Source organism: Carya illinoinensis, chromosome 9, assembly GCF_018687715.1.
Source record: "Carya illinoinensis cultivar Pawnee chromosome 9, C.illinoinensisPawnee_v1, whole genome shotgun sequence".
Taxonomy (NCBI): Eukaryota; Viridiplantae; Streptophyta; class Magnoliopsida; order Fagales; family Juglandaceae; genus Carya; species Carya illinoinensis.
This window is the reverse complement of record NC_056760.1, coordinates 38,866,509-38,894,181: the sequence shown is the minus strand read 5'-3', so window position 1 is coordinate 38,894,181 and position 27,673 is coordinate 38,866,509. Positions and strand designations below refer to the sequence as shown.

At 36.7% G+C, this 27,673-nt stretch overlaps 3 protein-coding genes across 3 annotated transcripts; all 3 read left to right on the top strand.

Annotated features, from left to right (window-relative positions):
* Positions 1–10,622: 10,622 nt before the first annotated feature.
* Positions 10,623–13,223, top strand: LOC122275524 (L-type lectin-domain containing receptor kinase IV.1-like). Its single transcript, XM_043084626.1, has one exon. The coding sequence runs from the start codon at positions 10,984–10,986 to the stop codon at positions 12,994–12,996; it is 2,013 nt and encodes a 670-aa protein (XP_042940560.1). The 5' UTR covers positions 10,623–10,983; the 3' UTR covers positions 12,997–13,223.
* A 3,842-nt stretch (positions 13,224–17,065) lies between these two features.
* LOC122277078 (BAG family molecular chaperone regulator 5, mitochondrial-like) lies at positions 17,066–17,410 on the top strand. The gene has a single exon (XM_043086963.1). It carries the CDS (start codon positions 17,066–17,068, stop codon positions 17,408–17,410), a length of 345 nt encoding a protein of 114 aa, XP_042942897.1.
* A 2,257-nt stretch (positions 17,411–19,667) lies between these two features.
* LOC122277713 (glucose-induced degradation protein 4 homolog) lies at positions 19,668–23,151 on the top strand. Its single transcript, XM_043087807.1, has 8 exons — positions 19,668–19,851; positions 20,120–20,175; positions 20,717–20,860; positions 22,026–22,099; positions 22,202–22,256; positions 22,322–22,384; positions 22,477–22,604; positions 22,802–23,151. The coding sequence occupies exons 1-8, from the start codon at positions 19,806–19,808 to the stop codon at positions 22,878–22,880; spliced, it is 645 nt and encodes a 214-aa protein (XP_042943741.1). The 5' UTR covers positions 19,668–19,805; the 3' UTR covers positions 22,881–23,151.
* The last annotated feature ends 4,522 nt before the right edge of the window (positions 23,152–27,673 follow it).

Here is a 27,673-nt window from a genome sequence, read left to right as displayed (position 1 = left end):
TAACATACCTAACATATTACTAATGTGAAAATTTTTTAAATCAATTATTATAAAAAAATTATTGATTGTTTAATTTTTTATTTTTAAGTTATAAGTAGTGTACTTGCACACAAACTTCTTTGTAGCAGAACTTTTAAAAGAATAATTGAGGAACATATGGATAGTGAAACTTTATCCCAATGGAACCCGGTATAACAAAGGATATTCTTTGGTAACACTTGGGTCGGCAAAGGTGGTGGTAGATCTAGAAGAAGGGTTCGTGCGAAGGAAGGGCTGACTCTGGGTAAAGTAATGGGGTGTACTTACTGTTTGGGAAGACTGAAGACTTACAAGTTGTGTTGGACTGGGCGTGTGAGCAAGTGGGCCTCCCTAGGCCACTGCCAATTTATTTTTCTAAGTTTGTTTGTTGCCTTTTGTTTTATTTATGGTCTGTAAATGAACGTTGGGCTTCGGCCCGTAGTCATGAGTCCAGTTTATTAATTCTTGTTTGTAGTTAGCCCTGAGGCCTCAGTATGTAAGAGCAACTTTTGCTCAATATGATCAATCAAAAAAATACTGGAACTTCTGTTTTTCCCTCTCAACTTTCTCTTGGAGATACTCACCTCAAAGTGAGACCAGCAATTTTTACTACAATATTTTACAGGTTTGTTACATTTTTTATATCAGAAAAGATCAATCTCTAGCTTTATTGAAAATGGCTGATGAGACAAGGCTGAACCTGCTGTAGGAAGGTTTGACAGCTTTAAAGCAGTCCACCGATGCTCAGTATAATCAGGTGGAAAATCAGTACCATGGCTTGGAGACACAGTATCATCACTTGGAGACTAAAATTATGGCCCTGAAAATAAAAGGAAAATCAGTGATGCAATAGTTAGTAGCTTTAACCCTAGAGATGCAGAAAAACAATCAAGACCGCACCATGGAGAATCTTCCTCAGGGCTACACAACAAAGTTGAAAGCAACCAGTCACTAGGAGAGGTGCAGACCAAACCTATACTCCTTGATTTTCCCACCTTGCAAGGGGAGGACCCTGCGGGTTGGCTATACAAGATAAACAACTTCTTTGCTTTTCACAACACCCTACCTCACCATCGTATCAAATTAGTTTCTTTTCACACAGAGGGGCAAGGTTTGATTTGGTTTCAAGGGTTGGAAGAGTCTAGGCAATTAACTAGTTGGGATGCTTTTGTGAGGGCATTATTGGTGAGATTTGGGCCTAATCCCTTTAAAGACCCAATGGAAGCTTTAACCAAACTAAGTCAAGTGGGATCTGTAGAAGAGTATAAAGCTCAGTTTGAGACCCTATCTAACAAACTAAGTTGGTTATCAACCACCTATAAAATGAGTCATCTTTTAAGCGGGTTGAAGGATGAGATAAGACTCCCATTTAGAATGTTTAGCCCCTTAACTTTAACCACAACCTATAGTTTATCCAAACTAAAAGAACAAAACCTCAGCCTCTCCAAAAGACCCGACAAACCAATATTCTCCCAGCCACCCGAACTTGCATTTCGAAACCAAACAAATTTCCAAATCCATCAAAACCAACCATACCCATCCAAAATACAAATCAAAATCAAATGAAGGAAATGAGGGACAAAGGGCTATGCTATCATTGTGATGCTAAGTGGAACCCGGGCCATAAATGCTTAAACCCTAAGCTTTACTTGCTGGAAGAAGTTTTACTAGAACCGGAAAATGATACTTTCCAGGAAGTGTCCCAGCCGAAGAAAAAAGGGGATATGGAACTGGAGAGAGGGGCTATAGGCAAAGGAGGAAAGCTAGGCAGCAACAATTGGGCCACTGGCACTGCTACTGCACTGCCGTGCTCCCTCTCGTCGCCTGTGTTCTCTCCAAAAACTAAAGAAAAAGAAAATTGAGAGCAAAACTAAATTACTTTACTCCTACTCCTACTCTAACCGACTGAAGGTGTAGAACATCTCTCCCCTTTATAGCCATTTCGTGCATTCAAAAGTAGCCATTTCGTGTCTTGTGTGCTGCTGTCAAAATTGTCTCTAAACCCAGAAGAGTGTCTTGCGTCCAAAAGCAGAAAGGAAATGTGTTCCAGCTAGTCCATCTCTGTCAGAAACTACAACCCATGCGCTGAAAGCTGAAAGTCTCCATGTGTTGAAAGTTGAATCCATGCTGTTGACTTTGTCTTTCGTCTAAAATAGAAAGAGAGATTCATAAATGTGCTTCATCTATTTTTTTATTCCTCCCATGTGCTTGTGCAGAACAACTGCAAAACAGCATCTTGTGTGCTCCATAAAAAAAGGTTAAAAATCTCAATTTGTACAAAACAGCTTTAGAACATCATCAGAATTCGTCTTCTGTCTATAAGCTCGCGTGTTGCATGCTCCATGCTATGTCTCTCCAACAGAAAAACCAAAGAACAGCTTGCGTTCGTGTCCCAACCAAAAAAAGAGCCAGATGTATTGCATTTTTTATTTCACTACATGTTAAACATAAGAAAGGCAAAATTTGTTCCAGAAATCGTGCTTATGCATGTCGCGTGCCTAAAGAGCTTTGCTACCTTTTAAAAAATGCCCACTGCCTTCACTCATGCTAGAAAATTGCCTTCCAGACTAGAAAATTACTGCGCGTCCATAACATAAATGTGCCGCGTGCCCAAAATCCAGCTAGTCATATGTTAAACTGAATTTTAGCATGCTTGCGTTTTGCATCTGGACTTGCGGTACCAACTTTTTCTTAGTCAGCAATGTTTGTCCTGAAATCAGAGCATAGCATTAACATCCCGTAAATTATCAATCTGAAGAAGCAGCTCACCGAGAGGCTCGGCACTTATTTAAAAGTAGTTCTAGAAACAAAGAAAATAAATAACACAAAAAATAGAAAACCAAAACTAAATTAAAATGAAGAACAGAATATCAAAAATATATTGTGCATGTTAGGAAATATTGTCTAATTAAGTCACAAATTATAAAATTAAGCATAAAATATGTTATTAATCAATTTAAATTACAATTCGTTTTTATACTTCTTAACCATTTTTCCATTTAAAACTGTTAAGGCACTACATGCAGGACATGCAACGTCCCATGCAGCAGAGGCACTCACGCCCAATGCAGGTGCAAAGCAGGCACTACATGCAGGACATGAAACATCCCATGCAACAGGCTTCGCAACACTCAATGTAGGTACTAAGCATACGACAAAGCACACGCAAGACCACGCCAGGCAAGACCACCACCTTATGCAAAAGCACTCAAGGACCTCACCAGCAGTATCTGCACCAAGGCTTTCATCAAGCAACCATCTGTTATAGCAGGACCAAGAACGCACCCACACATAGCTACTTGTATTTTGCCACAGAGGAATATTCCTCTCAACTGTAACGTCTATATATATACTGAGGTCTTGCACCATTGTAAGGTGTTAGAGGAAATTCAATATACAAGGAAGTAGGTGTTTTAGCATGGTATCAGAGCATACCTAGGACTAGTTGTCCACCATGTCTACTTCCTCCTCTACCTCCTCCTCCTCCTCTCCCACCTCCCTTCCCACCCTCCCTTTACCTAACTTCTCACATCTTATCTCAGTCAAACTAACACCCGAAAACTTTATTCAATGGAAAGTTCAAATAGTACCTTACCTGCGAGGCCAAAGGCTCTTCAAATTTGTAGATGGTTCATGTCCGGCTCCTCCACCCACTCTTCCAAATAACTCACCCAACCCAGAACACGAAATATGGCTTTAACAAGATCAACTTGTTATGTCTGCACTTATCTCTTTCTTGTCCGAATCTATCATTGCACAAGTAGTTGGCTATGCAACTGCACGCGACGTGTGGCTCTCTATTGAGTCCACTTATGCCTTTGCCTCTCAAGCCCTCCTCATTCAAACAAAGCTTAAGTTAGCTAGCCTCAAGAAAGGTATCGATTCCATTTCCACCTACTACCAACGAGCCAAAACTCTTGCTGACACAATGGCTGCAGCTGAAAGCCTTTACTCTCAGAAGATTTTGTGCCGTATTTGCTAGCTGGTCTAGGACCTGACTATGATTCACTTGTCTCGTCAGTTACAACAAGGATTGATCCTATATCCACTGAGGTCTTACTTGGTCACTTGCTTACTCATGAGGCTCTCTTACAACACCATGCAGCAAATGTTTCTTTACTCTCTCCAATATAAACATCTGCTTATTTTATTGCTCACTCATTCTCCCTGGACGTGGTCGTGGTCGCTCAAATGAACGTGGTTCATCTCGATTTTCAGGTACCTCCTCATCTAATTTTTCCTCACCTACAACTGACTCACGACCCGTCTGCCAAGTCTGCAATAGAGTGGGACACTTGGCCCTCACATGCAATTACAGATTTAATCAAGCCTATACTGCAGCAACCGCAACCTCTGCGAACTACAATTCATCCAGTAGTCCTTGGTACCCCGACATAGCAGCCACCAATCACATCACAAGCGAACTGGCCAACTTGAATCTGCATGCTACCGAACATCATGGTGATGAACTTCAAGTTGGAGATGGCCCTCTCATTCCCATTTCACACTCTGGTTCTGCCACTTTCTCTTCAAATTCCTCTAATTTCATTTTAACAAAATTCTTGTGTCTCCTCCTTCACTAAAAATTTAATCTCTATTAGACAATTTTGCATAGACAATAACGTGTTTTTTCAATTTTTCTCCAATCATTTCTTTGTTAAGGACTACACCACAGGGGAAAACTCTACTCCAAGGGAACACAACTAATAGCCTATATACGTTCTCCTCTCCACCTCAAGCTCACACAAGCTCACTGTCCTCTCTTCCCTTATGGCATTCAAGGCTTGGTCACCCCTCCTTCAAGATAGTCCGCTCAGTCATTCTCCAGCATGGCCTCCCTTTTGATCATTTTTCTTCTTTTAATTTCTATAATGCATGTGCCATGGCCAAACATCATAGGCAGCCCGGATATGCTCAACCCCATAAATCAATTGAACCTTTCTCTCTTATTTTCAGTGATCTTTGGGGTCCCTCTCCTTATGTTTCTAGTAAAGGTTTCAAATACTATATATCTTTTGTCGATGACTACTCTCGTCACTTGGATTTTTCCATTACAAACAAAATCTCAAGCATTGTCCACATTTCTTAAATTCCATGCTTATGTTGGTACTCAATTTAAAACAAAGATTAAACAAGTCCAAACAGATTGGGGAGGGGAGTTCGGGCCATTCAACGAAACCTTATCAAATTTTGGGATTCAACATTATGTAACTTGTCCTCATGCCCACACCCAAAATGGAATCATAGAACGAAAACAAAGACGGGACTTGGGTTTGGCATTGCTTGCACATGCTTATGCACGTTTGCAACTCTGGCCTTATGCTTTTCAGCATATTGTCAGACTAATAAATATGCTTCCTTCTTCTGCACTTCTATAATATTTGCTCCTTCTTTCTTCTTCTTTAAGCATGAGCCTCGATCTACGTGCTGAGTTTCAATTTACGTGTTGAGTCTCGTTTTACATGTCGAGATTCAATCTACGTGCTGAGCCTTATCCTAAGCGTTGTACCTTAACGGTGTGTTCCGAAAGTTATCCAGAGGATTTCAAAGTAAGATAGATATTTTAAAACTTATGATATTTTAAATATTATGAAAATATTTATAGGAAATATTTTCAGTATTATTAGATAAGCTTGTTTTTAAAGTAACACAATTATAATATTTTAATAAGCTCTAAAAATATTATAATTGTGGATAATTACTTATATTAAATATTTTAGTTGTTTTAAAATATTAAGAGGTTTAACTTACGTTGAAAACTCATATTTAATTTAAATAGTTTTATCTTTTTTGAGTAATTAACGATACTTTATCATTTTAAATACTGATGAAGAAATATTATTTTATAAACTTTAGTTTATAAAATAATATTCTATCTTAATTCCTCTCAGTGCTTTATTTAAGTGTTTTATTTTACGCATTTTCAAATCAGTGTTTAAACTCATCGTTTTGAGGATCCCGAAGCGTAGGACACTAGGACTGGGATTAAATACCCAAGCCCTCTCTTTTCTTCCACTCTTTTTCCTTTTCTTATTTCTCTCTCTTCTCTCTCTTCCCATGCATGTCCAGCCCATGCCTTTGGTTTCCTCCATCCATTCGGTTCAAGCTTCCAGTCGGCGCCACCTCCAGCCGTCGTGCCCCACCTCCACCTCCGGCATGATCCTCCCCCACCGGCGAGCACTACTGTAACGATGGTGAGCTACACCGGCCACCTCTTCTCTCTCTTTCTTCCTCCAAGCCAATGGGTCTTCAAGCCTTTTCCTCCACCTAAAGCCACCATACACGGCCAAAATAGCCATCAAGCACCACCAATGGACTCACCGCGTCATGAGCTTTCTCCCCATGTCTTTCTTTTCCTCTAACTCTCTCTTTTTTTCCTATGGGTCTCCATAGCTATAGATTTGGTTGCACTACCATACGCTGCCATACACGACTATCCATGGTATTTCACCACCACCACCTTATTCCACTTATCACCACGACCTTCCCCAACAAATTTCATGGCCAACGGAGCTATGTATTGCTCTCACTCTCCACAGCACGAGCTACACTTCTAGTGGCCGATCCGCCGCCGTGAGCCACCGCTTGGCCACCACCTCGCCACCACATCTCCATCACATCTTTCTCTACCTTTCCCTAGCTTCTTATGAAGTTCAATGGCTTTCCACCACCTTAAGCAAACTCCCACCATTTCGGATTCACTGTTCATGACGTGAAGTCGCCGTGCTCTGCCACCTTTGACCACCACGAGGCCGTCATGAGTCTTTCCAAGGTCACGCCTAGCTATACTCAAGCCCAAACCACCACCTTATGCGGTGGATAGCCACCGTACACGATGTTACCGCCACATACGCTACCCAGACGCATGATCGTAATGAGCAGCGAGCGACACACGGGTTATCCCGTCGATAGTATAACCCTCTATCTATAGTTATTTACGTTTAAGGTAGTTGATTGGTTAGATTATAGACTGTGTAGTTAGTATTTGTGGAGTTCACTGTATAGTTGTGAATTAAGTGTAGTTATGAAGTATTAGACTTGATTATGTAATATTGTAGACTTTGCTGTGAAGTGGGCGTGAGATGGATGCCGTAGTTGTGATACGGCATGAAGCGTGAAGAGAGTACACGTGGAGCGTACTCTGTGTAGTGCAGTGACGCGCCATGTGACGTGTGTTGTAGTGATGTGTGACATAGAATGAAAAGAGTGTGCGTGGAGTGTACTCCTTGTTGTATGGCGATGCACCGTGTGGTGTGCATCGTGTTAATAAGTGTTGTAGCAAAGGGAGTATGCGTGGCATGTACTCTATGTCGCTTAGCGATGCATCGTGAGACGTGTATCGCAGTGATGTCTGTCGTAGTGTGGATGGAAGAGATTTCACGTGAGCATACTTTGTATTAGGTCGTGATACACTAGATGGCATGTCACAAAGGGTTGGATGGGGTAGCAAAGAAACATGGAGTGTATGGTGTAGTGTCGAGAAACTATATAACAATATCCCAAAGTAATGGTGATGTGGCTCTAGTCCAAAGTAACGAGTGTTGCATTAAGGCTGACTTGTGGTTGAAAGTATGTGTGAAGAGGTGAAAAAGGTATCAAAGAGTGCAGCGGAAGCATGATGGGCATCGTGCTGTTATTCAGGAATTTGTCTCGAGCTGCATAATGTGACAGAGGTGCATTTCTGAATGCAGTCCTCTTGTTAAGTAGCGGGAACTGTGTAACAGTGTTCCGAAACAATGGTGATATGGCATGTAGTCCAGGGTGACGGGTGTCACCTTATGGTTGACTATGACTAAGAGTATAAGGAAGTGGTGGAAAAGTATCAAAGAGTGCAGCGGAAGCATAATGAGTGTCGTGATATGACTCAGGATTAGTCTCGAGCTGTGTAACATGACAAAGGTGCATTTGTAGATGCAGTCCTCTCTTATCAAATATTGGGATGAATTTATACAGTACCGGGAAGTAGGAAGAGTCCTATCAACCGGGTCTGAGCAAGTTGGTACAACCCAATACCCGAATTTCCTGATTTACAAAACCTGAATTCACCCGGGTTTCGACTTAAATCTAAAACTGGGTATATCCAAGCCGAAATCCGTCCTGGATTTGAAACCCGGCCCAGATTTGAAACCCGGATTCGGGGACGGGTATATCCGGATTCCCGGTCCAAAACCTGGATAAACAGTTGTAGAGTCAACATGTATTGGAATCAATTTAAGAGATGCTCAGGGAACTGTGGTCTCCAGCCATAAAAGAACATAATATGTTTGGAGTTGATGATACTGAAGGTTTAGCAGCTCTAAATAGTTTACAATTAATTTTGTATATGGGTGTAACTAATTTGATTTTGAAAAGAGATTCTTTAACTATTATTAAAACTATTCCTTCTAAAGAATCCAATCGAGTGATCGACCTAGGCAGGGGTTCATGATTGCATAAATTCAATGCATTCTTCTTTGATTTGTAATGTATGATGTGCTCCATAATGGTCGCCCAGGGAATGAAGCTGCTCACCTACTCACAAAACATACTTATTTTGTGGAAGATGCTGTACAATGGTGGCATTATTATCTAGAATTTATTCATTCTAGAGTTCGTTTAGATGCTGCCCTATAATTATTTTGTGTAATTATTGTCTTCATTATCATTGAATAATGTTTCTTAAAAAAAAGAAAAATATCTCAAATTGATAAATCATTCCCTGTCACCTAATGAAACATTGATTTTGTCAATCATCCTCGCAAACTACAAAAAATTGAAAATTAACTCGGTTCTTTTTCTTTGCAAATAGATTATTAGCCTGGTTTATATTCATAATACTTCTTATATTATCTCATTTTATCTCATCAAATTAATACAACTTTATCAAATTTTCATATAAAATAAAATAAACAATTCAACTTTTTCAATACATCCTAACAGCCTAATCAATTAGCTATATTCTTAAAACATCACAACATCAAATTAATATTAACAAATTTTATATTCAAAATTCATTAAATTTACTATGTACGAGAGATGAAAATTTACCTAACATTATTTTTTGTAGAGATGAAATAGCAAAGAGCAGTGACTGTGGGTCGAGGTTACAAAGATAGAACATACATAGGGGGAAGGAATTGAGAGAGAGGAGGTGAGGGATGGCGGTTGTACGAGAGGGAGCAGGGGAAAGAAAAAATAAATAAATAAATAAAAAGACGAGGGGGAACGGGCCTTTTGGAGACGATAAATGATAACTAATGATAACGAACAGTCTTCAATATAAGAATTTGAATTTTCATTTAGATTTTTACTTTAAAAATATATGTATAGATCTTTTATTAAATTTAAAAAAATATTATATTAAAAAAAATTATAATCTTAAAATTTTAAAAATAAAATTATTTAGATTTATATTACAGTCTCTAAATAAAAACTGTAGGTAATATTGCTAGATTTTAATTGCCTAAACAGAATATTATGTGAAATTCCAAATTTCGACAAGCTAGAGATAAGGAACTAATTGGACTATGGATTGCATCTAACACAATCGAAACTGACATTTGAGCATGAGATACTGATCAATATCAAAGAAAAAAATTTTATTAATTAGTGGAACATGAGACTGAAAATGAATACTCTGATTTTTTCCGATCGAAACGACGAACAAGTTCCAGAAGACATGGTTCACCGATTTTCTATTTATTCTTATCCATGATTCTTTGTAGACGTACTTGACAGAAAAGTAGCCCATCCATTTTTCCATTTCTGTGTGTTTGTGTATGTGCGTGTGTGTGTGTTTTTTATTTTATTTTCCCAAATATTATAATAGGTAGCGTATATAGCTCCATTGCAGTGAAATTCATGCATGCATTTACTCATCAACACTTTGGCGCTGAAATTGCATTTGAAATGTAGGGAATCATCGATGGAAGAATATGATTAAATGAGTGCTAAATCTCTAAAGAAATTCTCTTACATGGTTGCTGTTGAATCTTTAAAATTTCTCTTCCGTAACTTGGCCTAATTTCCTGGAAATTTGATATTATTCAGTCAAACTGATATCCCTTTTGACGCTGGTACATGAGAAGAAATCATGCATGGAGTTGAGAAATAATGAATTAAAATACTCCGTTTGGTGTTTCATTGTAGTATGGCAAGAAATTCACCTTACCCTTGCACCAAGGCATCTCATAAAGATTTGTTTGCTTATCGGAAAGGGCAATTTAGTTAAGATTCACATGTAAAAACATTCTAGAGGATATATCGATTACACATATTATGAACTTTCTTCTTTTCTCTTTGCTTTGGAGCTGTGATTTGCTTAGGAAATTGCCAAGTAATAGCAACGGTGCAGGTATCCTTGACCTTGCCTCTTGGGTTTCTTTATTTTAATTAAATATAATAGAATAATGCTCTTTATTTTAAATCTTATTATTTTTAATTATATATATTGATATGATATGTTTTAATTACCTTTCTATTCATTAAATACTAAATAAATAAAAGTATATTTAAAAAATAAATAAAGAAAAGTATGTGCTACGTGTCAAAAGATATGATTAATAGTGGAAAAAAGGGTCTACCACCGGTCCGGAAGAGTTACAGCGGGCAGTTGGGCACTGGATTTTTGCTTTCCACTCTCCAGGATTACATGAAAATTGTCTAAAATTGACACAATCGAAATCTTCCCACGGTTCTATAATGGCGGCTGTGATGATCCCATGGCTGCTGCACTTTGATATCACTGCCCCTCCAGAGATTCTGTAAAAATTTTAGTTGTTTCTTTTGTATTTCAGGGGAGCCGTGGAAACTTGGGTGGAATTAAAGTGGATATTCCATGGTGATTATGGGACATTCACGAAGTGGGTGAGAATGCAAAAACTCAAAATTTCTTCATCTTGTAATGACGGATATATAACCAATCGCTGCATTTGCTTGATATTTAAGTACTGAAAATAAGAAACCGTGGGAAGAAGAGAGAGGTGTATGCAAAATATAGCCATGTTTTCGAAGCTTGGAGTATTCTTGTCTCTGCTGGTAGGCTTCGTAGCTTCAGAAGATATCAGCTTCACCTTCAATGGATTTAGATCGGCCAATCTAAGCCTAGACGGCATAGCTGAAATCACTGCTAATGGCCTTTTGAAGCTCACCAATGACACCAAACAGCAGAAGGGTCATGCTTTCTATCCCAATCCAGTACGCTTCAAGAATTCCTTAAATGGCAACTCTTCTTCCTTCTCTACGACTTTTGTGTTCTCCATCATTTCCCAATATCCCACTTTGAGTGGTCATGGGATTGCTTTCGTGATTGCTCCAGCAAAAGGGACCCCAGGAGTACTTCCAAGCCAGTACCTTGGCCTTTTCAATGAGACCAACAATGGTGATTACACCAATCATGTGGTTGCCATAGAACTCGATACAATCCAGAACACCGAGTTTGCTGACATAAACGACAATCATGTTGGGATTGATATAAATGGTTTGAAGTCCGAAAAATCTGCTCCTGCAGGATACTTTGCTGATTATAATGGTGGGTTTAAGAACATGAACCTTATTGGTGGCCACCAAATGCAAGTTTGGGTGGATTATGATGGTGTGGAGAAGCAAATCAATGTCACTTTGGCTCCTATCAATGTCGATAAACCCAAAATCCCGCTGTTGTCTTTGTCTCTTGATCTTTCACCTATCATTAACGACAATATGTATGTTGGCTTCTCTTCCTCGACAGGCTCTGTTCTATCAAACCATTATGTTTTGGGTTGGAGCTTTAAGATGAATCGCCAGGCTCCAGTCCTCTCTCAACTTCCCCAGCTGCCTCGGACAGGAGGTAAAAAGAGATCTAAACTTTTGACAATTGGGTTACCTATGATGATTGTTACTTTAGTCTCGGTGGCAATTTCAGCTGCAGTTTATGTCGTAAAAAGGAAGTGGAAGTTTGCAGAATTGGTAGAAGACTGGGAGCTTGACTATGGGCCTCACAGATTCAAATACAAAGATCTTTATATTGCCACAAAAGGATTCAAGGATAAAGAATTATTGGGCGTTGGTGGATTTGGTAGGGTTTATAGAGGTGTATTACCTACCTCTAAAATTGAGATTGCAGTGAAGAAAGTCTCCCATGAATCAAGACAGGGAATGAGAGAATTTGTTGCAGAAATTGTAAGTATAGGTCGACTTCGCCACAAGAATTTAGTTTCACTCTTGGGCTATTGTCGGCGCAATGGAGAGCTGCTTTTGGTGTATGACTACATGCCCAATAGAAGCCTAGACAAATACCTATTCGACCAACCCAAGATCACACTCAATTGGAACGAGAGATTTCGGGTCCTTAAAGGCGTGGCATCGGGTCTGTTATATCTACACGAAGAATGGGAGCAAGTTGTAGTGCACAGAGATGTCAAGGCCAGCAATGTCTTGCTAGATGGTGCAATGAATGGTAGATTAGGAGACTTTGGTCTTGCAAGATTGTATGATCACGGAACTGATCCTCAAACTACCCATGTGGTAGGAACTTTTGGGTATCTTGACCCAGAGCATATTCGAAACGGCAAGGCCACAACAAGAACAGATGTGTTTGCTTTTGGGGCCTTTTTGCTTGAGGTTGCTTGTGGAAGAAGACCAATAGAGCCACGAGCCGAGAATGCCCTTTTGGTCAATTGGGTTTTTTCTTATTGGAATCGAGGGGAAATTCTTGAGGCAAGGGATCCAAATCTAGGGGCAGATTATGTGGCAAAGGAACTGGAGTTGGTATTGAAACTTGGGTTGCTGTGTTCTCATTCAAAGCCTGCAGCTAGGCCAAGCATGCGCCAGGTTGTGCAATACTTGGAGGGTGATATTTGTCTTCCAGAGTTGTCATCACCTGGTCTATGTGCCAGCAGCTTGACATTTGCGCACAAGGGAGGTTTCACTGATTTGGCCATGTCCTATCCGTCTTCTATGAACAAGCCATTTTCGCATCCCTCTTCTGTTGCAGACGCGCTTCTCTCGGGGGGTCGTTGATTCATATTCACTTTTGTTTTGGGTATGTGAGCTGTCGTAACTCTTTGAAACCTGTTGTAAATCGTTGTCGTGAAAAACGAACACTGGGTTGAATATCAACACAGTTCCTGTTGTTTTAGCTCCTCTGTTATACTTTTAATGTGCTTAAAGAGCCCGTTTGGAAAGTGAGATGAAACGGAACTTTTTTTACGTAATAATAAGATAGTTTGTAAATATTAATGAAATAGTTTGAATTGAGTATTCTAAAGTTGAATAAAAAATATTATAAAGTTTAAATATTGTTATAATATTATTTCTGTTTGAGAATTTATAAAAATTGAATTATTTTTTATTTTTTGTTTGAAAGTTTGGAAAAATGATAATGATTAGTTTAAAAAAATTATAATAATTAGTTGAAAAAAATTATATTTTAAATTTATTTTGAAAAGGAGATGAGTTGAGATGAGAATTTTGAGATGAGATCTATTTTCAAATAAATCCTAAGCTATGTTTATTCGTTGAACCAAATTCAACTCATCTCAAATTAATTATTGATGAGATTTATTATTTTTTTAATTTTTTATAAAAAGGTTAAACTTATCCCAATTTACTTTATACATTTCAACCTAAAAAGTTAAATTCATTTCAATCTTAACAATTTAAATTTATCTCAATGACATTAATAAAATACTACTATTCATAACTTAATTCAACTTATATCAATATCTAAACACAATCTAATATTCTATTCAAATCGTTTTAAATTTTTTTTGTTTTAATTTATCTTTTTAATATGTAGATTACATGTGACGTTCAGCCATTGGTGCGTAATGTAACACCATTAACGGTGCATTAATGAAAGTACCACTTCCTTTAAAGTTATTTTTATTTTTTAAGCAAACAAATTCATTGATAAACTAAATGGTTACATGATATAAGATTTAATGGAGAGTTAATCCCAATAATCATTTCAAAATAAACAAAAGTAATACCAATAAAAATAATAATAAATAATAAATAAATAAAAGAGGGATGGCTCCCACCATTTTCCCCACTAAGTGGAAATTGTTTAAAGCAGTTTTTGTATAATTTGATAAACAAACTATTAGACTGCAACTAACAAGTTGCAGTGAAACAGTATATGCTGCAGTACGTTTGTCTGGACTAGTTGTAGGAGTCATCTACGACTATTTTATCTTGATCATTAGTGAGAAAAAGTAAGAATATAGAAATGTAGCAACCAGATAATGTGTTGATATGCTAGCATAGGACCGTCACTATCTATGATGACTCATGTGGTTCACGTGCCACTCAAGAAAATAAGGCGGCAGTCAGATTTGATAAATCCAAAGTTACTAATCCTAGTGGTACCGTGCATGATGACAGCAAGCTCTCTTTGCTGCTATGTTTCATATGCTATTCTTTTAAGGAAAATTCTGTTCGTAACCATCCCCGCGCAACCATCGCGCACCCATATGATGTGGCAAGTCAAAAGTCAGTATTGACTTCTTAAATGAAACGATGCGGTTTGAAGAATGCGTTTAATAAACATCTTCTTCCTAAACATCTTCTTCCTTCCCCTTCTCTCCTCCCTTCCCCTTCCTCTCCCCCTCCCGCACCCTTCCCTTTCTCCTTCTCGTTCTCCTCCCTTCCCCTTCCTTTTCATATATTTTCTTTAGATTTCTCTTCTCTTTCATCCATTCCAACACCCTTCACCTTCTCCTTCATCAATTCCGCACCATTCTCCCAAATCCCCTTCAGGAAAACCCTAACTCATCCTGTGAGACCCATCTGTTTTTTTTTTTTGCAGTTTCTGTGAGACCCATCTGTTCAGAATAATCCCTGAAGTATATACACGCCAGATTCACGTGCGTGTGGGGTTGAGATTCTGCAGCAGGAGAAGTGGAGCTGAACGACATGGGCCATCCATATTACATAGACACCCATTGGAAGTCTGTCCTAAATGAAATCATTCCCAATTCCGCAAGGAATTTCCTCGTGTAGCTTACTCTAAATATTAAAAAATAATGGAAGGGGCAGCTAATTAATGTATAAGACTGTTTAAACCCCACTGGACATTTCTCCTTGAAAAACTCTGCCAACAGGTAGAGGACTTGGTCGGTGTAGAGCAAACCGGCCAACATGTAGAGGAAGAGATTTGGGGGAGATGAAGGAAAAATAAAAAAAGAAAAAGAAACCAGAGACGAAAACCAGTTCTGCGTCAACGAGAAATCAAAAAAACCACCTGGATTCGGCGTCTAGAAGAAAAACCAGAGATGAAAAGCAGAAAAGAAGTACAGCTTATTTCTTTCTATTTCGATTTCCCTCCGTTTATTTTTTTTTTACACTAATCATCTGACAACGTCACCTCAGCATTGGGTGCGCAATGGTTACGCAGCCGGTGTTGTACGTAGCACTTCCCGCTGATGAGTCTGCTAGCAACAAACCATCCATGAAAGTGAAAGTAAAATAGAAAAAAGTTTTAAATCAGAGAAGTGCTAATTCAACTAAAATGTAATATAACGTGAACTATTTTACTTAATTATATAAAAGAGAAGGATTATAATCACAAAAATATTTTACACAAATAAATTTATAAATTAATGTAATTTTATTTGATATATTAGATTTATATATCAATAAAAAAATAAATTTATAGTTTGACATCAAATAACATAACTATGCTATTTTATTTTTGTAAAAGTATTTTGAGTTTTGTTATATGCAAGCATAGTTGCGCACTAATTTATGTACCAATACTGATTTATTCATACTTAAAATTTAAATTAACACTGTTTTCAATAAAATCTATTTTTTGACCAATCACATCACATTAGTGTACAGATTAGTGCACAATTATGTTTGCAACTATATTTTTCCAAATTTTTTTATAACTAATGCATTTTTCGATATTCAAAAACCAAGGGTTTACAAGTTTGAGAGTTCATAGTCTATCCGCTTCCATAACTTGAGAGTTGATTCTCGTTACAAATAAAAGTTTGAAAAAATAACTCATCTCATCTCATTTTATCTCAAAGTAATTTTTTTTTTAAATAAAAGTTAATAAAAGGGAATTTAACTCCTTTACCTTCGCTACCAAATTATCCTTACCAATTTAAAATAAGAGTAATACTATATACAATTATGGATGATACAAGCGTTGCACATTCTTATTAATTTTTTTATGTAGATCTCATAGTCACTTTTTTCAAAAGAAATACACGACATTTTGCCTATTCTATGATTGTAAAAATCATTTTTCTAAAAAAAAATAGAGTTTTGCTATATACAAGCAAAGTCGCGTACTAATCTGCGTACCAATACTGATTCTTTCATTCTTAAAATTTAAATTAGCATTGTTTTCAATAAAATCTACGTTTTGACCAATCACAATAAATTAGTACACATATTAGTGTACAAGTGTACTTGCAACTAGACTTTTTCAAAAAAATAATACAATGATATTAAATTAAAAAAATAACCCAAAAGAAAATTAAAGTAGCCAAAAAAAATATACATTTTATTTGTACTTTTTATTTTTTAAATTTTAGCTAGTACATTTATCAACGTTTTTACATAGATGGTATATTGTAGTTTTTTGGTAATTTAGAAGAGATTAATTGGCCGAGTTAATAATTTGAGATAGTTTTAGAGAATTATATGTATTTATTTATTTATTTATTATGCAGTTACGCTTTATACCACATATTCTTTTTTTCACTCTCATTTTATTATGTCCATTTAAAACTATTAATCAATTCTCGTTTTAAATAGAAATTATTTAAGTCAACGCACGAGGAGCCTTCTCCACAAAACGTCTGCCGGTGAAAATTGAAAACACAAAACTTCTTTTCTCCGTATGCATTCTCTCCGTAGAAACACAATTTTTCTGTAGTTTTCTCTCATGTTCTATAATAATAAATATCTATCATATTGCTATAGTAATGAACAGTAAATTCTAATTCGGTTTTTTTTCTATGTACATAAAAATTTACAATGCTTTACATTCCATACAAAACGATCGCAGCCGTCGACCACACGAACACCGTCGTACAACCACGCCGTGCACACCAGAGAGAGATCTGAGGCGATGGATTTAGCCATCGATCGCCCAAGGCTGAGGATGAATGAGGCGCTGATGGCTCTATTACTGAGACTTGACTCGGTATCTAGTGTTGATCCCTCGTTGAGGGGCGCGAGGAGAAAGGTGAGCCGTCGAATCGTGGGGTTGCAGAAGATAGTGGACACGATTTCAGAAATGTTGTCGTCAGAACCCACGAATACGTGGCACCGGAGCTCGCGTCCAATGGATCGCACCGAAACGCCGTTGATTGGTGGACAAAGATCCGGTTCAACGCCTTGGATCGAAGCATGGAGCAGCCGCCGCCGTTGTGTCGCACAAGGGAATGAAGAAGAAGAAGAAGAAGAAAAATAAGGGACTAATAATGGGAATGAAGAAGAAAGTAACGGGAATGAAGAAGAGAAGGGAAACGACGCAAGAGAGAAGAAGAAAGAGGAAGAAAAATGAGCCCCAAAGTCTTCTAAATGATGCCGTTTTGGAGGGATCCACTGGGCCGGGTTTAAGTGCTACGGGATGGCCTGGGTTTGAAGGGAATTCGGCTCAAATCATAATAAAAATCTACTGAAATAAAGCCCACTCAGAAAATAATGTTCTAAGAAAGTAAAAAGGCACAATAAAAATAATTAAAAACTAAGTAAAAACACTACAACTCTATTTTAATAAAGTAAAATATTTAAAACCCAACAATATAATATTTAAAGCATAGAGTAATTTAAAAGCGGAATAATAACTAATAATAAGAAAGCACATTAAAATAATTTACACTACTTGAAATCATAAATAAATTTAATGAATAATACATTAAATTTAAAACAAAAGAGTCATATACCATAATAAATAAAATAATCTTTCCATTCAAATATACGTAAAAAGAAAAATACACAATAAAAAAATAAATAAGAGCCAAATAAAAACACCACAACTCAATATTAATAAAATAAAATAATTAAAGTCCAACATTAAACTAATTTTAAATAAAGATCAATTTAATGCAAAACAATAATTAATACCTAGAAAACACATCAAAATAAATTTCACAACTTAAAATTCATAAAATAAATTTTTTCATTCCTACAGTTTCTATACTATACATAAAATATTTCAACTTTAAATTATAATAAAATACTAATTATTTTTTTATTTTTCTTTTATTGTAGATTAATTATTTACATATTTATTCATTCTCTAATCTCATTAAATATTTAACATATAGGAGCATCTGCCGTTTATAGAAAGAGTTGCAGTACAAGTTTCAAAAAAAAGTGGATGATTCAACTTGCTGCAGATTCAGAAATATTCAATCAGCAACAATAAAAAAAATTTTAATATTCTCTCTATTGGTCCTGTGCAATATGGCTGAGAACTACAATGATCATGAAAAAAAAAACAAAATTCTATTTGTATTTTTATTTTTTTGTTCAAATTTTCTCTGAAAATTTTTTTATATAAAACAATAAAAAAACACAACTAAACAAATGGGCAGAGCATATTTGGCCTCCACTAGTATTTTGCTATGTGGGGACTTTTTCCTTTTACCAAGAATCTTTTACTTGGATTTTTTTTATTTTTTAAAACCGGGATAGTATTTTCTTCTTCTTCTCCTTTTTTTTTTTTTTTGATAAAAATCTTAGGGCATTTATTAATAACAGAATATTACAACCGGACCTGAAGCATATATTACAATTCAACTATATTATTAATAGCACCTCATTACATAACCGTAACTGATATGAATTAGTCCCTACTGCAAACCCCAACAAACTCAGAGGTTGAGAGACCGCACAACTCTGTCTAGGGACAGAGTGACAAAATCTCATATACCATCTAAGATGGATTAAATGACAAAATTCTATGGACTACAATCAAAGAGACCAAGTTTTTTTTTTTTTTGGTTTTTTTATGTTTTAAAAAGACAATACAAAACATAAACTACAATAACTACATGTAAAATAATACAACACTAAAATATTAAAAAACACTCATGATGGACTTTTGTCAATCCACGCTCTATGCGCTTGACACTATCTGTGTTTTCATGCGTGCCTCCTCCATGTTTCGCGCTGAAGCACTCAACCAGACATATGATGCTGCCATGAAACCACTCTACCCCTCAACCCTGAGATTTACGGAAGGCACCACGGAATTGCACCGGCAACCCAGAGACGTCGACTACACTACATCGTCACCCTCACCCCAGCCCAAAACCCCCTTCACGTGAAGTTCCTTCCGGCCATTAAATATTTTCTAGTTAATGCTTTCTAGTGAGAAATTATATACGACTGTTTGAAAAAAAAATATTATAGTTAGAAAATATATTCGTTAAAAGAATATGACTGTTGTAAAAATAGATCATTAAAAAGTTATATTTGTTGGAATAATATTAATGTTAGAAAACTAATATATACTTTTTTAATAATAAATAAATATTCTAATTACTATTAAATATAAAATAAATAAAAATATCAAAATTAATATTTTAATAAAATAATAATAGATTTAGAAAATTTATTATTTGAAGTGGTTGAAAAATAATTAGTTAAATTTAAAAAAAATAAATTTCGTGCCAAAGTATGGCCAGTGGACTTACATCTTTCTCCCTCATTTGTCTGTTGAAAAAGATAAAGACGAATAATTGAGCAAGAGGCAACGAATTAGATCCACTACAAGTCTACGACCGAACCAGATACTTCGTCTTCCACGTTTGGGTACGCTTCTTTTTGGATTTGGGTTTCCATCTTCAATCAAAGAAATGCCGGTGAGAGTAGTGGAGGCTTCCGCACCTTCTCAAGTTTCAGGTATTTGGCCGTCCTTCCGATTTGCATTAGAATGATGTTCAATGCCAGAGTTAGGGCTTCGCCTTTTTTCTGTTCATCTCGTTTCCTAACTGAAAATTTAGGTTCAAAGGATACCCATAACGGATTACTTTCACCGTGGAATGTTTTCATCATTCTGGAAACCGTCATTCATGTTGTTCTGTGTTTTTGCGCTCTACTTGTTTGGCCTTGTAAAAGGTTTTGGTTTTTTGGGTAGTTCTAATTCATATTTATATGTTTACTTGTGAAGGTGCAAATTCTGGACAGACATCGCCGCCAGCATGTACGCTTTTGAGTGTTGGACAGGTTAATCTTCGTGTGTGTGTGTGTGTGTTTTTTTTTTTCGTTTTTTTCCCTCGGTTCCTTTTTTGGCCGTGCCACGTATATGACTGGATTTGATTAGTTGGGTAATAGACATTGAGCCTAATAGTCTCACATAGGAGGTTGTTTAGTTTTACACAAAAGATTATAGCCTCTAATGTCATTGCAAGAAGATCATATCACTTTATGGTTTGAAGGGAGACGTGAGGATTTTGGTCATTTGAAGTGATAATAAAGATGCGAGAAATACTCTAGCATCCACCAAAAGTAAACCTACAAACTAACGTGGCTTGAAGTGGTACGTTAAATTGTAAAGCTAATTTTATTGTAAAGTAAATCTAACGTAGCATATAAAGCCATGTTAGGTTGCGGGTTTATTTTTGTGAAATCTCTTTGTGATTGTAGCATTTCTTGAAAGATGCATAATGTATTCATAATTCAAATCATATTAGGAAGCCCATTTCTGCATTAGTTTGTGAAGTTTTGATCATCCTTACCTGACCCTCACAACGTAAATTTTCCACAGGCCTTCTCTGGTACTCAGAATGTATGTAGTCTACAGAAAGATGAAGCGTGGAGAGTTAATGTACGAATACAGGGATGTGACCTCGAACATGGATATCTGTGTGGCACCATGGAAGCTCTCAATGTTCCTATGGCAGACACACCGGTAAGCATTTTCTGTTTTCCATTTAATCATCAGAAATTGTAAATTTATTTTCTTTGTTCTGTCTTGTTTTATGTATAGAACACAAATCTCTAAGCTCTCAATGTTCCTATGAACGAATGAAGCGGCTACTTGTCTTTTAGAACTTCTGTGTATTGGCCTTATTTCCCAAATAGTCTTACGTGATGCTGTTATGAAGCACCATATCAACAGGTCTATCTCCACTGGTGTTTCCAATGTTATCATTGTTGCATGAGACTGTAATACTTGCTTGCATAGTTGTATTTTATTTTCCATATCCACCTAGTTTATTGTTTTTCATACATACGTAGTTCATCGTCTCGGATTACAGCAGCCATAAATTTAAGCGGCCCAAGTTTTTATTCTTACTCTTTGTTTCATAGCCTATTCTATTAGTAAGATTATTCAGGATGCTTTGTGGTTCATTTTTTTTTATTGGCACCGGGTGTTCAGGAACAACATCCGGACTAATCCCAGGGGTGCACAGACCCTCGGCAAGGAGTTTCCCGCAAATGCACCTCGGGTAATTTAAGGAGAAAATCCTCAAATCCAATGGCCCTTAAAGATTGTTTTCACCCAAGGGGATTTGAATCTCAGACCTGGGGTGAGCATACCCCCAAGCTCAAGGCCTTTACCACTTGAGCCAACCCCTAGGTGCATTTGGAGAAAATTGAATGATAGGCATTTGAGAATCTAAAGTGGACATTTGGGGAGATGAGTTTCTAGTCTCTTCCCTATTTCTAATGAAGTGCTCCTCTTGTATACTACCTGTCTAGTTGGGTTATGGCTTTTGCGTTTGAGTAATGCTAGGTACAAATCCCAAATGCACAAGCCTTTTGGGCCCCATAAAGAAAAAGTAAGCTTTTTCAAACTTTTCCATGGTGGGGTCCACTTTTTTATAAAGGGCTTGTGCGAGGCTTATGCATTTGGGGCTTGTATATATCATTTCTCTTTGTTTCTGAATAAATTCTTCGATAATTTTATAAAAAAGCGGATATGATTTTTTTGTTCAATAAAATATAATGCAAGGCTAATTTTTCGTTTAGTATATATCCTCAGTATCATGCTTGGTGTGCAACTTGGATTTCATTCAAAAAGCTGCCAAGGTTTCATGACCACATTTTCATATCATTTATGATTACGTCAGGTAGTAACCTTCTGGGAAGGTGAGATTGTTGATACAAAGAATTATACTTTCTTCACTGGAAAATGGGAAGCAAAGTATGTTCCTTTCTTATTCCATTTATTTTATCATGGAGACTTTGAAAAACCGTGATGGTCGAGAAAGCAATACATTCTCATTTGGATGATCTCTTGCTACAGGCCAGACGATGATATAAGGCATTGGACCAAGTTTCCATCCTTTTCTCCCCTTGCGGTAAAGAGTTGGAACCTTTTCTTTCACATGTGCACTTTTCGCTGTCTTAACTATGTTCTTTTCAGAGTCAAGTGGCGGTTGATGGTGGCAAATCTTTGGACCTGAGTAACCATCCCTATATATTTATGGTAACCAACCCTCAATTGTTTTAGCCATTTGGTGAAAGAACTCACTATATGTGAATCAATAACATGCCAGTTTCTTTTTTCTGCTGGCACAGAGATGGAAAGAGCAGAACTTTGTGAATGTTGGGACAGACTGTGGGTTAACTATAGCTGGGTTTTACTATGTTTGTTTCTCTTGTAGTGATGGCTCCATCAGTGGCTTCTATTATGATCCTAATAGCAGGTATTTTTTCCCATCCTGTTTTCAAAATCGGGTATGCAGAATTTTCTCTTTCCAATGGAAATGTGCATATGCTCATATGCTAATTTCTATTTTTGTTCTTCTATATTTTCTGTTAGCTACTCCTAACCAGTAACCCCCTCCCCCTCTACCAAAAAAGAAGTCACTGATGAATAGAATATACTTTAATCAACCTGCAGCCCATTTCAGAAGCTTGAGTTAAAATCAACCAATGAGGGAAGATCAGGTTTCAGTTTTTCATCATACGAGTTGCAATAAATGGATGAACAAGCATTTGATTTTTTGGTTATCACTGTATTGAGCTACTCGTGGTCAGGTGAATTGCTTGATTTACATCTTGGAAAGACTAGGGAGATTATGCAAGAAGCTCAGTGAAAGCTGTTCTAGCCATGTGAAATGTGAAGTTTATCTTGTAAAAATTGACAAGTGATATGCATCTCTTTGTATGTGTTAGGTGCTAGTCAAGAACTACGTTGAAGGAATACTTATTGTATATGAATTCAAGTTAAAACAGTGCTATCTTTTTAAATTTTGAGGATCATTGCAGTTACGTATGGCATGCAAACAATTGTCAATCTATATAATTCGTGTCAGCACTCACCATCAGTCATCCTAATTATATAGATTGCTTCATGAATCATGATCCGTGATCTCCATAATAACCAAGGTGGGGCTCTGCTATCAACTGTAAGTTGCGGCAGATGTTTAGAACCTTAGGTGCCCCACTGCAGATATTGGTGCTGTGGGTGACTGGTGGCGATGGCGGGGATGACAATGGGATGTCCGAATTCAAGGCAATGGGAAAGGTCTCAATATGTGTGTGCATATTAGGGTGGAAGTAGAGATTAGTTAGCATAGGGTAAGTTTGCTGCGAGCAGTGCTTTAGCCTTTGATTCAATGTTTAACTGATTTCTGTCATTAATCTTTTATCTTTGAAAAAACTTTGTACAAAGTTTATTCAATACATATTGTCTCAAAATTATCCAAAAGCAAAATACTCTTCCTAGACTAATTAATAGTTCAATCTCAGCTGAAAATATACATAGCAATGCCGTTGCAGCCAGAACCAATTGTTCGGTAAACACTTTTTTTTTTAAACATTTATTTAGAAAAAAGAAAATTTAATTAGTAGTTTTGGTTGTAAAATAGCTGCATAAATATTACCATTCTTCTTATTCAGTGTTCCTATCAAAACAATAAGGATAGACAATGGACCAGAATTCTTTTTAACTCAATTCTATGATGATCATGGCATTATATATCAAAGGAGTTGTGTGGAAACTCCACAATAAAATGGAGTTGTGGAGAGGAAGCATCAACACTTGTTAAACACTGCCAGAGCCTTAATGTTTCAAGCAAATATACCTTTTAACTTTTTGGAGTAATTGTGTGTTGACTGCTGTCCACATCATAAACAGAATTCCTACCCCCTTCTCAAAACTAAAGCACCATTTGAAATGATTTTTAACAAAGCACCTAACCTCTCCCATCTTAAAGTTTTTGGTTGTCTTTGTTTGCCTCAACACTTACAAATCACAGACATAAATTTGATCCAAGAGCTACAAAATGCATTTTCTTAGGTTACCCTTCTGATATAAAAGGCTATAAGCTGATGGACCTTAACATAAACAAAATATTCATTTCAATAAATGTAGTTTTCTATTAAAACAGTTTTCCCTTTAAAGCTCTTTCACCTATTTCATATTCTGAGACACACTCCTTTCTATTTCTTCCAACCAACTCTACTTCAGAATTCTTTCATGATCAAACCAGAAAAGATCATAATCCCTCTACTATCATTCAGTCAGATCAGAATCTAGCCTCTTTGTCTAATGAACCAATTCTACATTCTGACTCACCTTCTTTGCCTAATGCTCAGGACTTTTCCAATACTAATAAATCTGACCAATCTGCCTCAAACATACAACAACTCAGAAAATCTTCAAGAATTAAACAATAACCAGTATTCTTACAGGATTATTATTGTGGTAATGTTTCTACTGTTCCAAGTGCAAATCAATCATCTACTTCTGCTGGTTGTTCTGATAATTCAGGTACTCTCTATCCTATTTCTGCTTTTCTCTCTGCAAATCGATTATCCATATCTCATAAAGCCTTTCTAGCATCCATTTCAGCCACACAAGAACCCAAAACCTACAAACAAGCTGCCAAAATATCTGAATGGCAAGTTGCTATGCAAAATGAATTAAATGCCTTAAAGTTAAACAAAACTTGGGAACTTGTTACTCTTCCTCAACACAAACAGACCATAGGTTGCATATGGGTACTTCGAATTAAGTACAAGGCAGATGGCACTATAGAAAGGCACAAAGCCAGATTAGTAGCTAAAGGCTACACTCAACAAGAAGGCTTAGACTTCTTTGACACATTCTCTCCAGTAGCCAAGATCACATTTATTCAGTTAATTCTTGCTATAGCAACAGTTAAAAACTGGCACATTCATCAACTAGATGTGAATAATGCATTTTTACATGTAGATCTACATGAAAAGGTTTATATGAAATTGCCCCCTAGATTGGCTGTCAAAGGTGACAACAAAGTTTGTAAACTTCTCAAAAGCCTTTATGGTTTAAAACAAGCCTCTAGGCAATGGTTTGCAAAACTGTCCACTGCTTTACTTTATGGTTTTACTCAAGGAAATTCAAATTGTTCTTTATTCATTAAGAAATCTAATCCTCTTTTATAGCACTTCTAGTCTATGTAGATGATGTTTTACTGGCTAGTGACAGTTTGCTAGAGATTGAATTGCTTAAAAAGTTTTTACATGACAAGTTCACAATTAAAGATTTGGGGGAACTCAAATACTTCCTTGGCTTGGAAGTGGCAAGGTCTAAAAATGGCATATCAATCTATCAAAGAAAGTATGCCTTGGACATACTTCAAGATACTGGAATTCTTGGTGCTAAGCCTTTTGTCTTTTCAATGGAGTCGAATCTTAAACTTACTACAACAGATTCTGATCTCTATGAAGATCCTTCAACTTGTAGAAGAATGGTTGAAAGGTTATTGTATCTAACAATTACTAGACCTGACCTTGCATATTCAGTTCAAGTTCTGAGTCAATTCCTTGCCAAACCAGCTGTTAGTCATCACCAAGCAGCTGTTAGAGTACTCAGATATCTCAAAGCTACACTAGGGCAAGACTTATTCTTCTCCTCTTCATCAGAATTACAATTAAAGGCCTTCTCAGACAGTGATTGAGCAGGGTGTGTTGACACTCAAAGGAGTGTAACAGACTTTGCTATTTTTCTAGGTAACTCATTAATTTCATGGAAAAGTAAAAAGCAGGCTACCATTAGCAGATCTTCTGCAGAAGCAGAATACCGAGCCCTTGCTTCAACAACCTGTGAGGTCCAGTGGCTCCTTTATGCCTTGCAAGACTTAAACATCAGCCATCAACAGCCAACACTACTCTATACAGACAGTAAATCAGCATTGTCCATTGCTACCAATCCAGTTCAGGATGAGAGAACAAAGCACATACAAATTGACTGCCATCTTGTTTGAGAAAAGCTGCAACAGAATATTATTAAACTTTTCCACATTCCTTCCAAATTGCAGCTGGCAGATATCTTCACAAAGCCTTTAGGCTCTCTCCCTTTTCATCACACCCTTCGCAAGATAAACATTCTTAATATACATGTTCATCTTGAGGGCGGGTGTTGGAGTATAGTTTCACAAATTGAGCAAATGAAATTAAAGTCTAGAGAAGCACGGGTTAAGGTAGAAAAAGATATAAAAAGTTAGTTATTTTTCTGTTATTTTCTTTTATCTCTATAAATACATTCTGTAAGTTGTATTAATTCATCAATTCAATAACGTGAAACTCTTTATCTTCATCTCCTCTGTTTCTATCTTGTATTCATTGAGTCTTACCTTCAAGTGTTTATCAAAAACTTGACACAAACAATTGTCAATCTATATAATTCTTGTCAACACCCACCATCAATCATCCTAATTATATAGATTGCTTCATGAATCATGATTCTTGATATCCATAATAACCAAGGTGGGACTCTGCTATCGACTGTAAGTTGTGGAGGATGTTTAGAACCTTAGGTGCCCCACTGCAGATATTGGTGCTGTGGGTGACTGGTGGTGATGGCGGGGGTGACAATGGGATGCCCGAATTCAAGGCAATGGGAAAGGTCTCAATATGTGTGTGCATATTAGGGTGGAAGTAGAGATTAGTTAGCACAGGGTAAGTTTGCTGCGAGCAGTGCTTTAGCCTTTGATTCAATGTTTAACTGATTTCTGTCATTACTCTTTTATCTTTGAAAAAACTTTATACAAAGTTTATTCAATACATATTGTCTCAACATTATCCAAAAGCAAAATACTCTTCCCAGACTAATTAATAGTTCAATCTCAGCTGAAAATATACATAGCAATGCCATTGCAGCCAGAACCAATTGTTCGATAAACACAGTTTTTTTTTTTTTTAACATTTATTAAGAAAAAAGAAAATTTAATTAGTAGTTTTGGTTGTAAAATAGCTGCATAAATATTACCATTCTTCTTATTCTATCGTTCCTTGGTCGCTCGTGAATTGTCGAACTGTTTTTAGAGTAGTCTGGGAGTGATCTAGTAGTGGATGTAGGACAAGAATCCAAGATAGCGTTCTTTCGACTTGAATTCTTTTTGAAGAATGAGCTAAGCAAGTCTCTTTTTTCTTTTATTTATTTATTATTTTTTTTTATGACATTAAAAATGGTATCCATAAAATTAAATAGAAAAAATGAAAAATATGAATAAAATAGAAAAGATCTTTCGCCAGTCCTGTACAAAACTGGCGAATTGAACTCGCAGTTATTGAGGGGCTCATGATCATGAGGTGAATATGATCAGAACGTGACCCCACGCCCAGCTGGAAAAGCGACGGGCGACCATACCAACGAAATGGGGCCCACCCACTATAAAAAACAATTTGCCTCATTCTGTGTCAAACACTCAAAACAAGACCCAAACCCAATGTACAGTTACTTGTCCCTTAACCCAATATTGAAGGAAAGAGCATGCTGTTCATTTAT

Bases quoted from the DNA above. Each gene is read 5' to 3' on its own strand.
- LOC122275524 (XM_043084626.1), top strand. From the start codon at position 10,984: ATGCAAAATATAGCCATGTTTTCGAAGCTTGGAGTATTCTTGTCTCTG.
- LOC122277078 (XM_043086963.1), top strand. From the start codon at position 17,066: ATGGATTTAGCCATCGATCGCCCAAGGCTGAGGATGAATGAGGCGCTG.
- LOC122277713 (XM_043087807.1), top strand. From the start codon at position 19,806: ATGCCGGTGAGAGTAGTGGAGGCTTCCGCACCTTCTCAAGTTTCAG. The intron at 22,257-22,321 runs GTAAAGAGTTGG...TGTTCTTTTCAG, and splicing joins CATCCTTTTCTCCCCTTGCG to AGTCAAGTGGCGGTTGATGG. The intron at 22,385-22,476 runs GTAACCAACCCT...CTGCTGGCACAG, and splicing joins ACCATCCCTATATATTTATG to AGATGGAAAGAGCAGAACTT.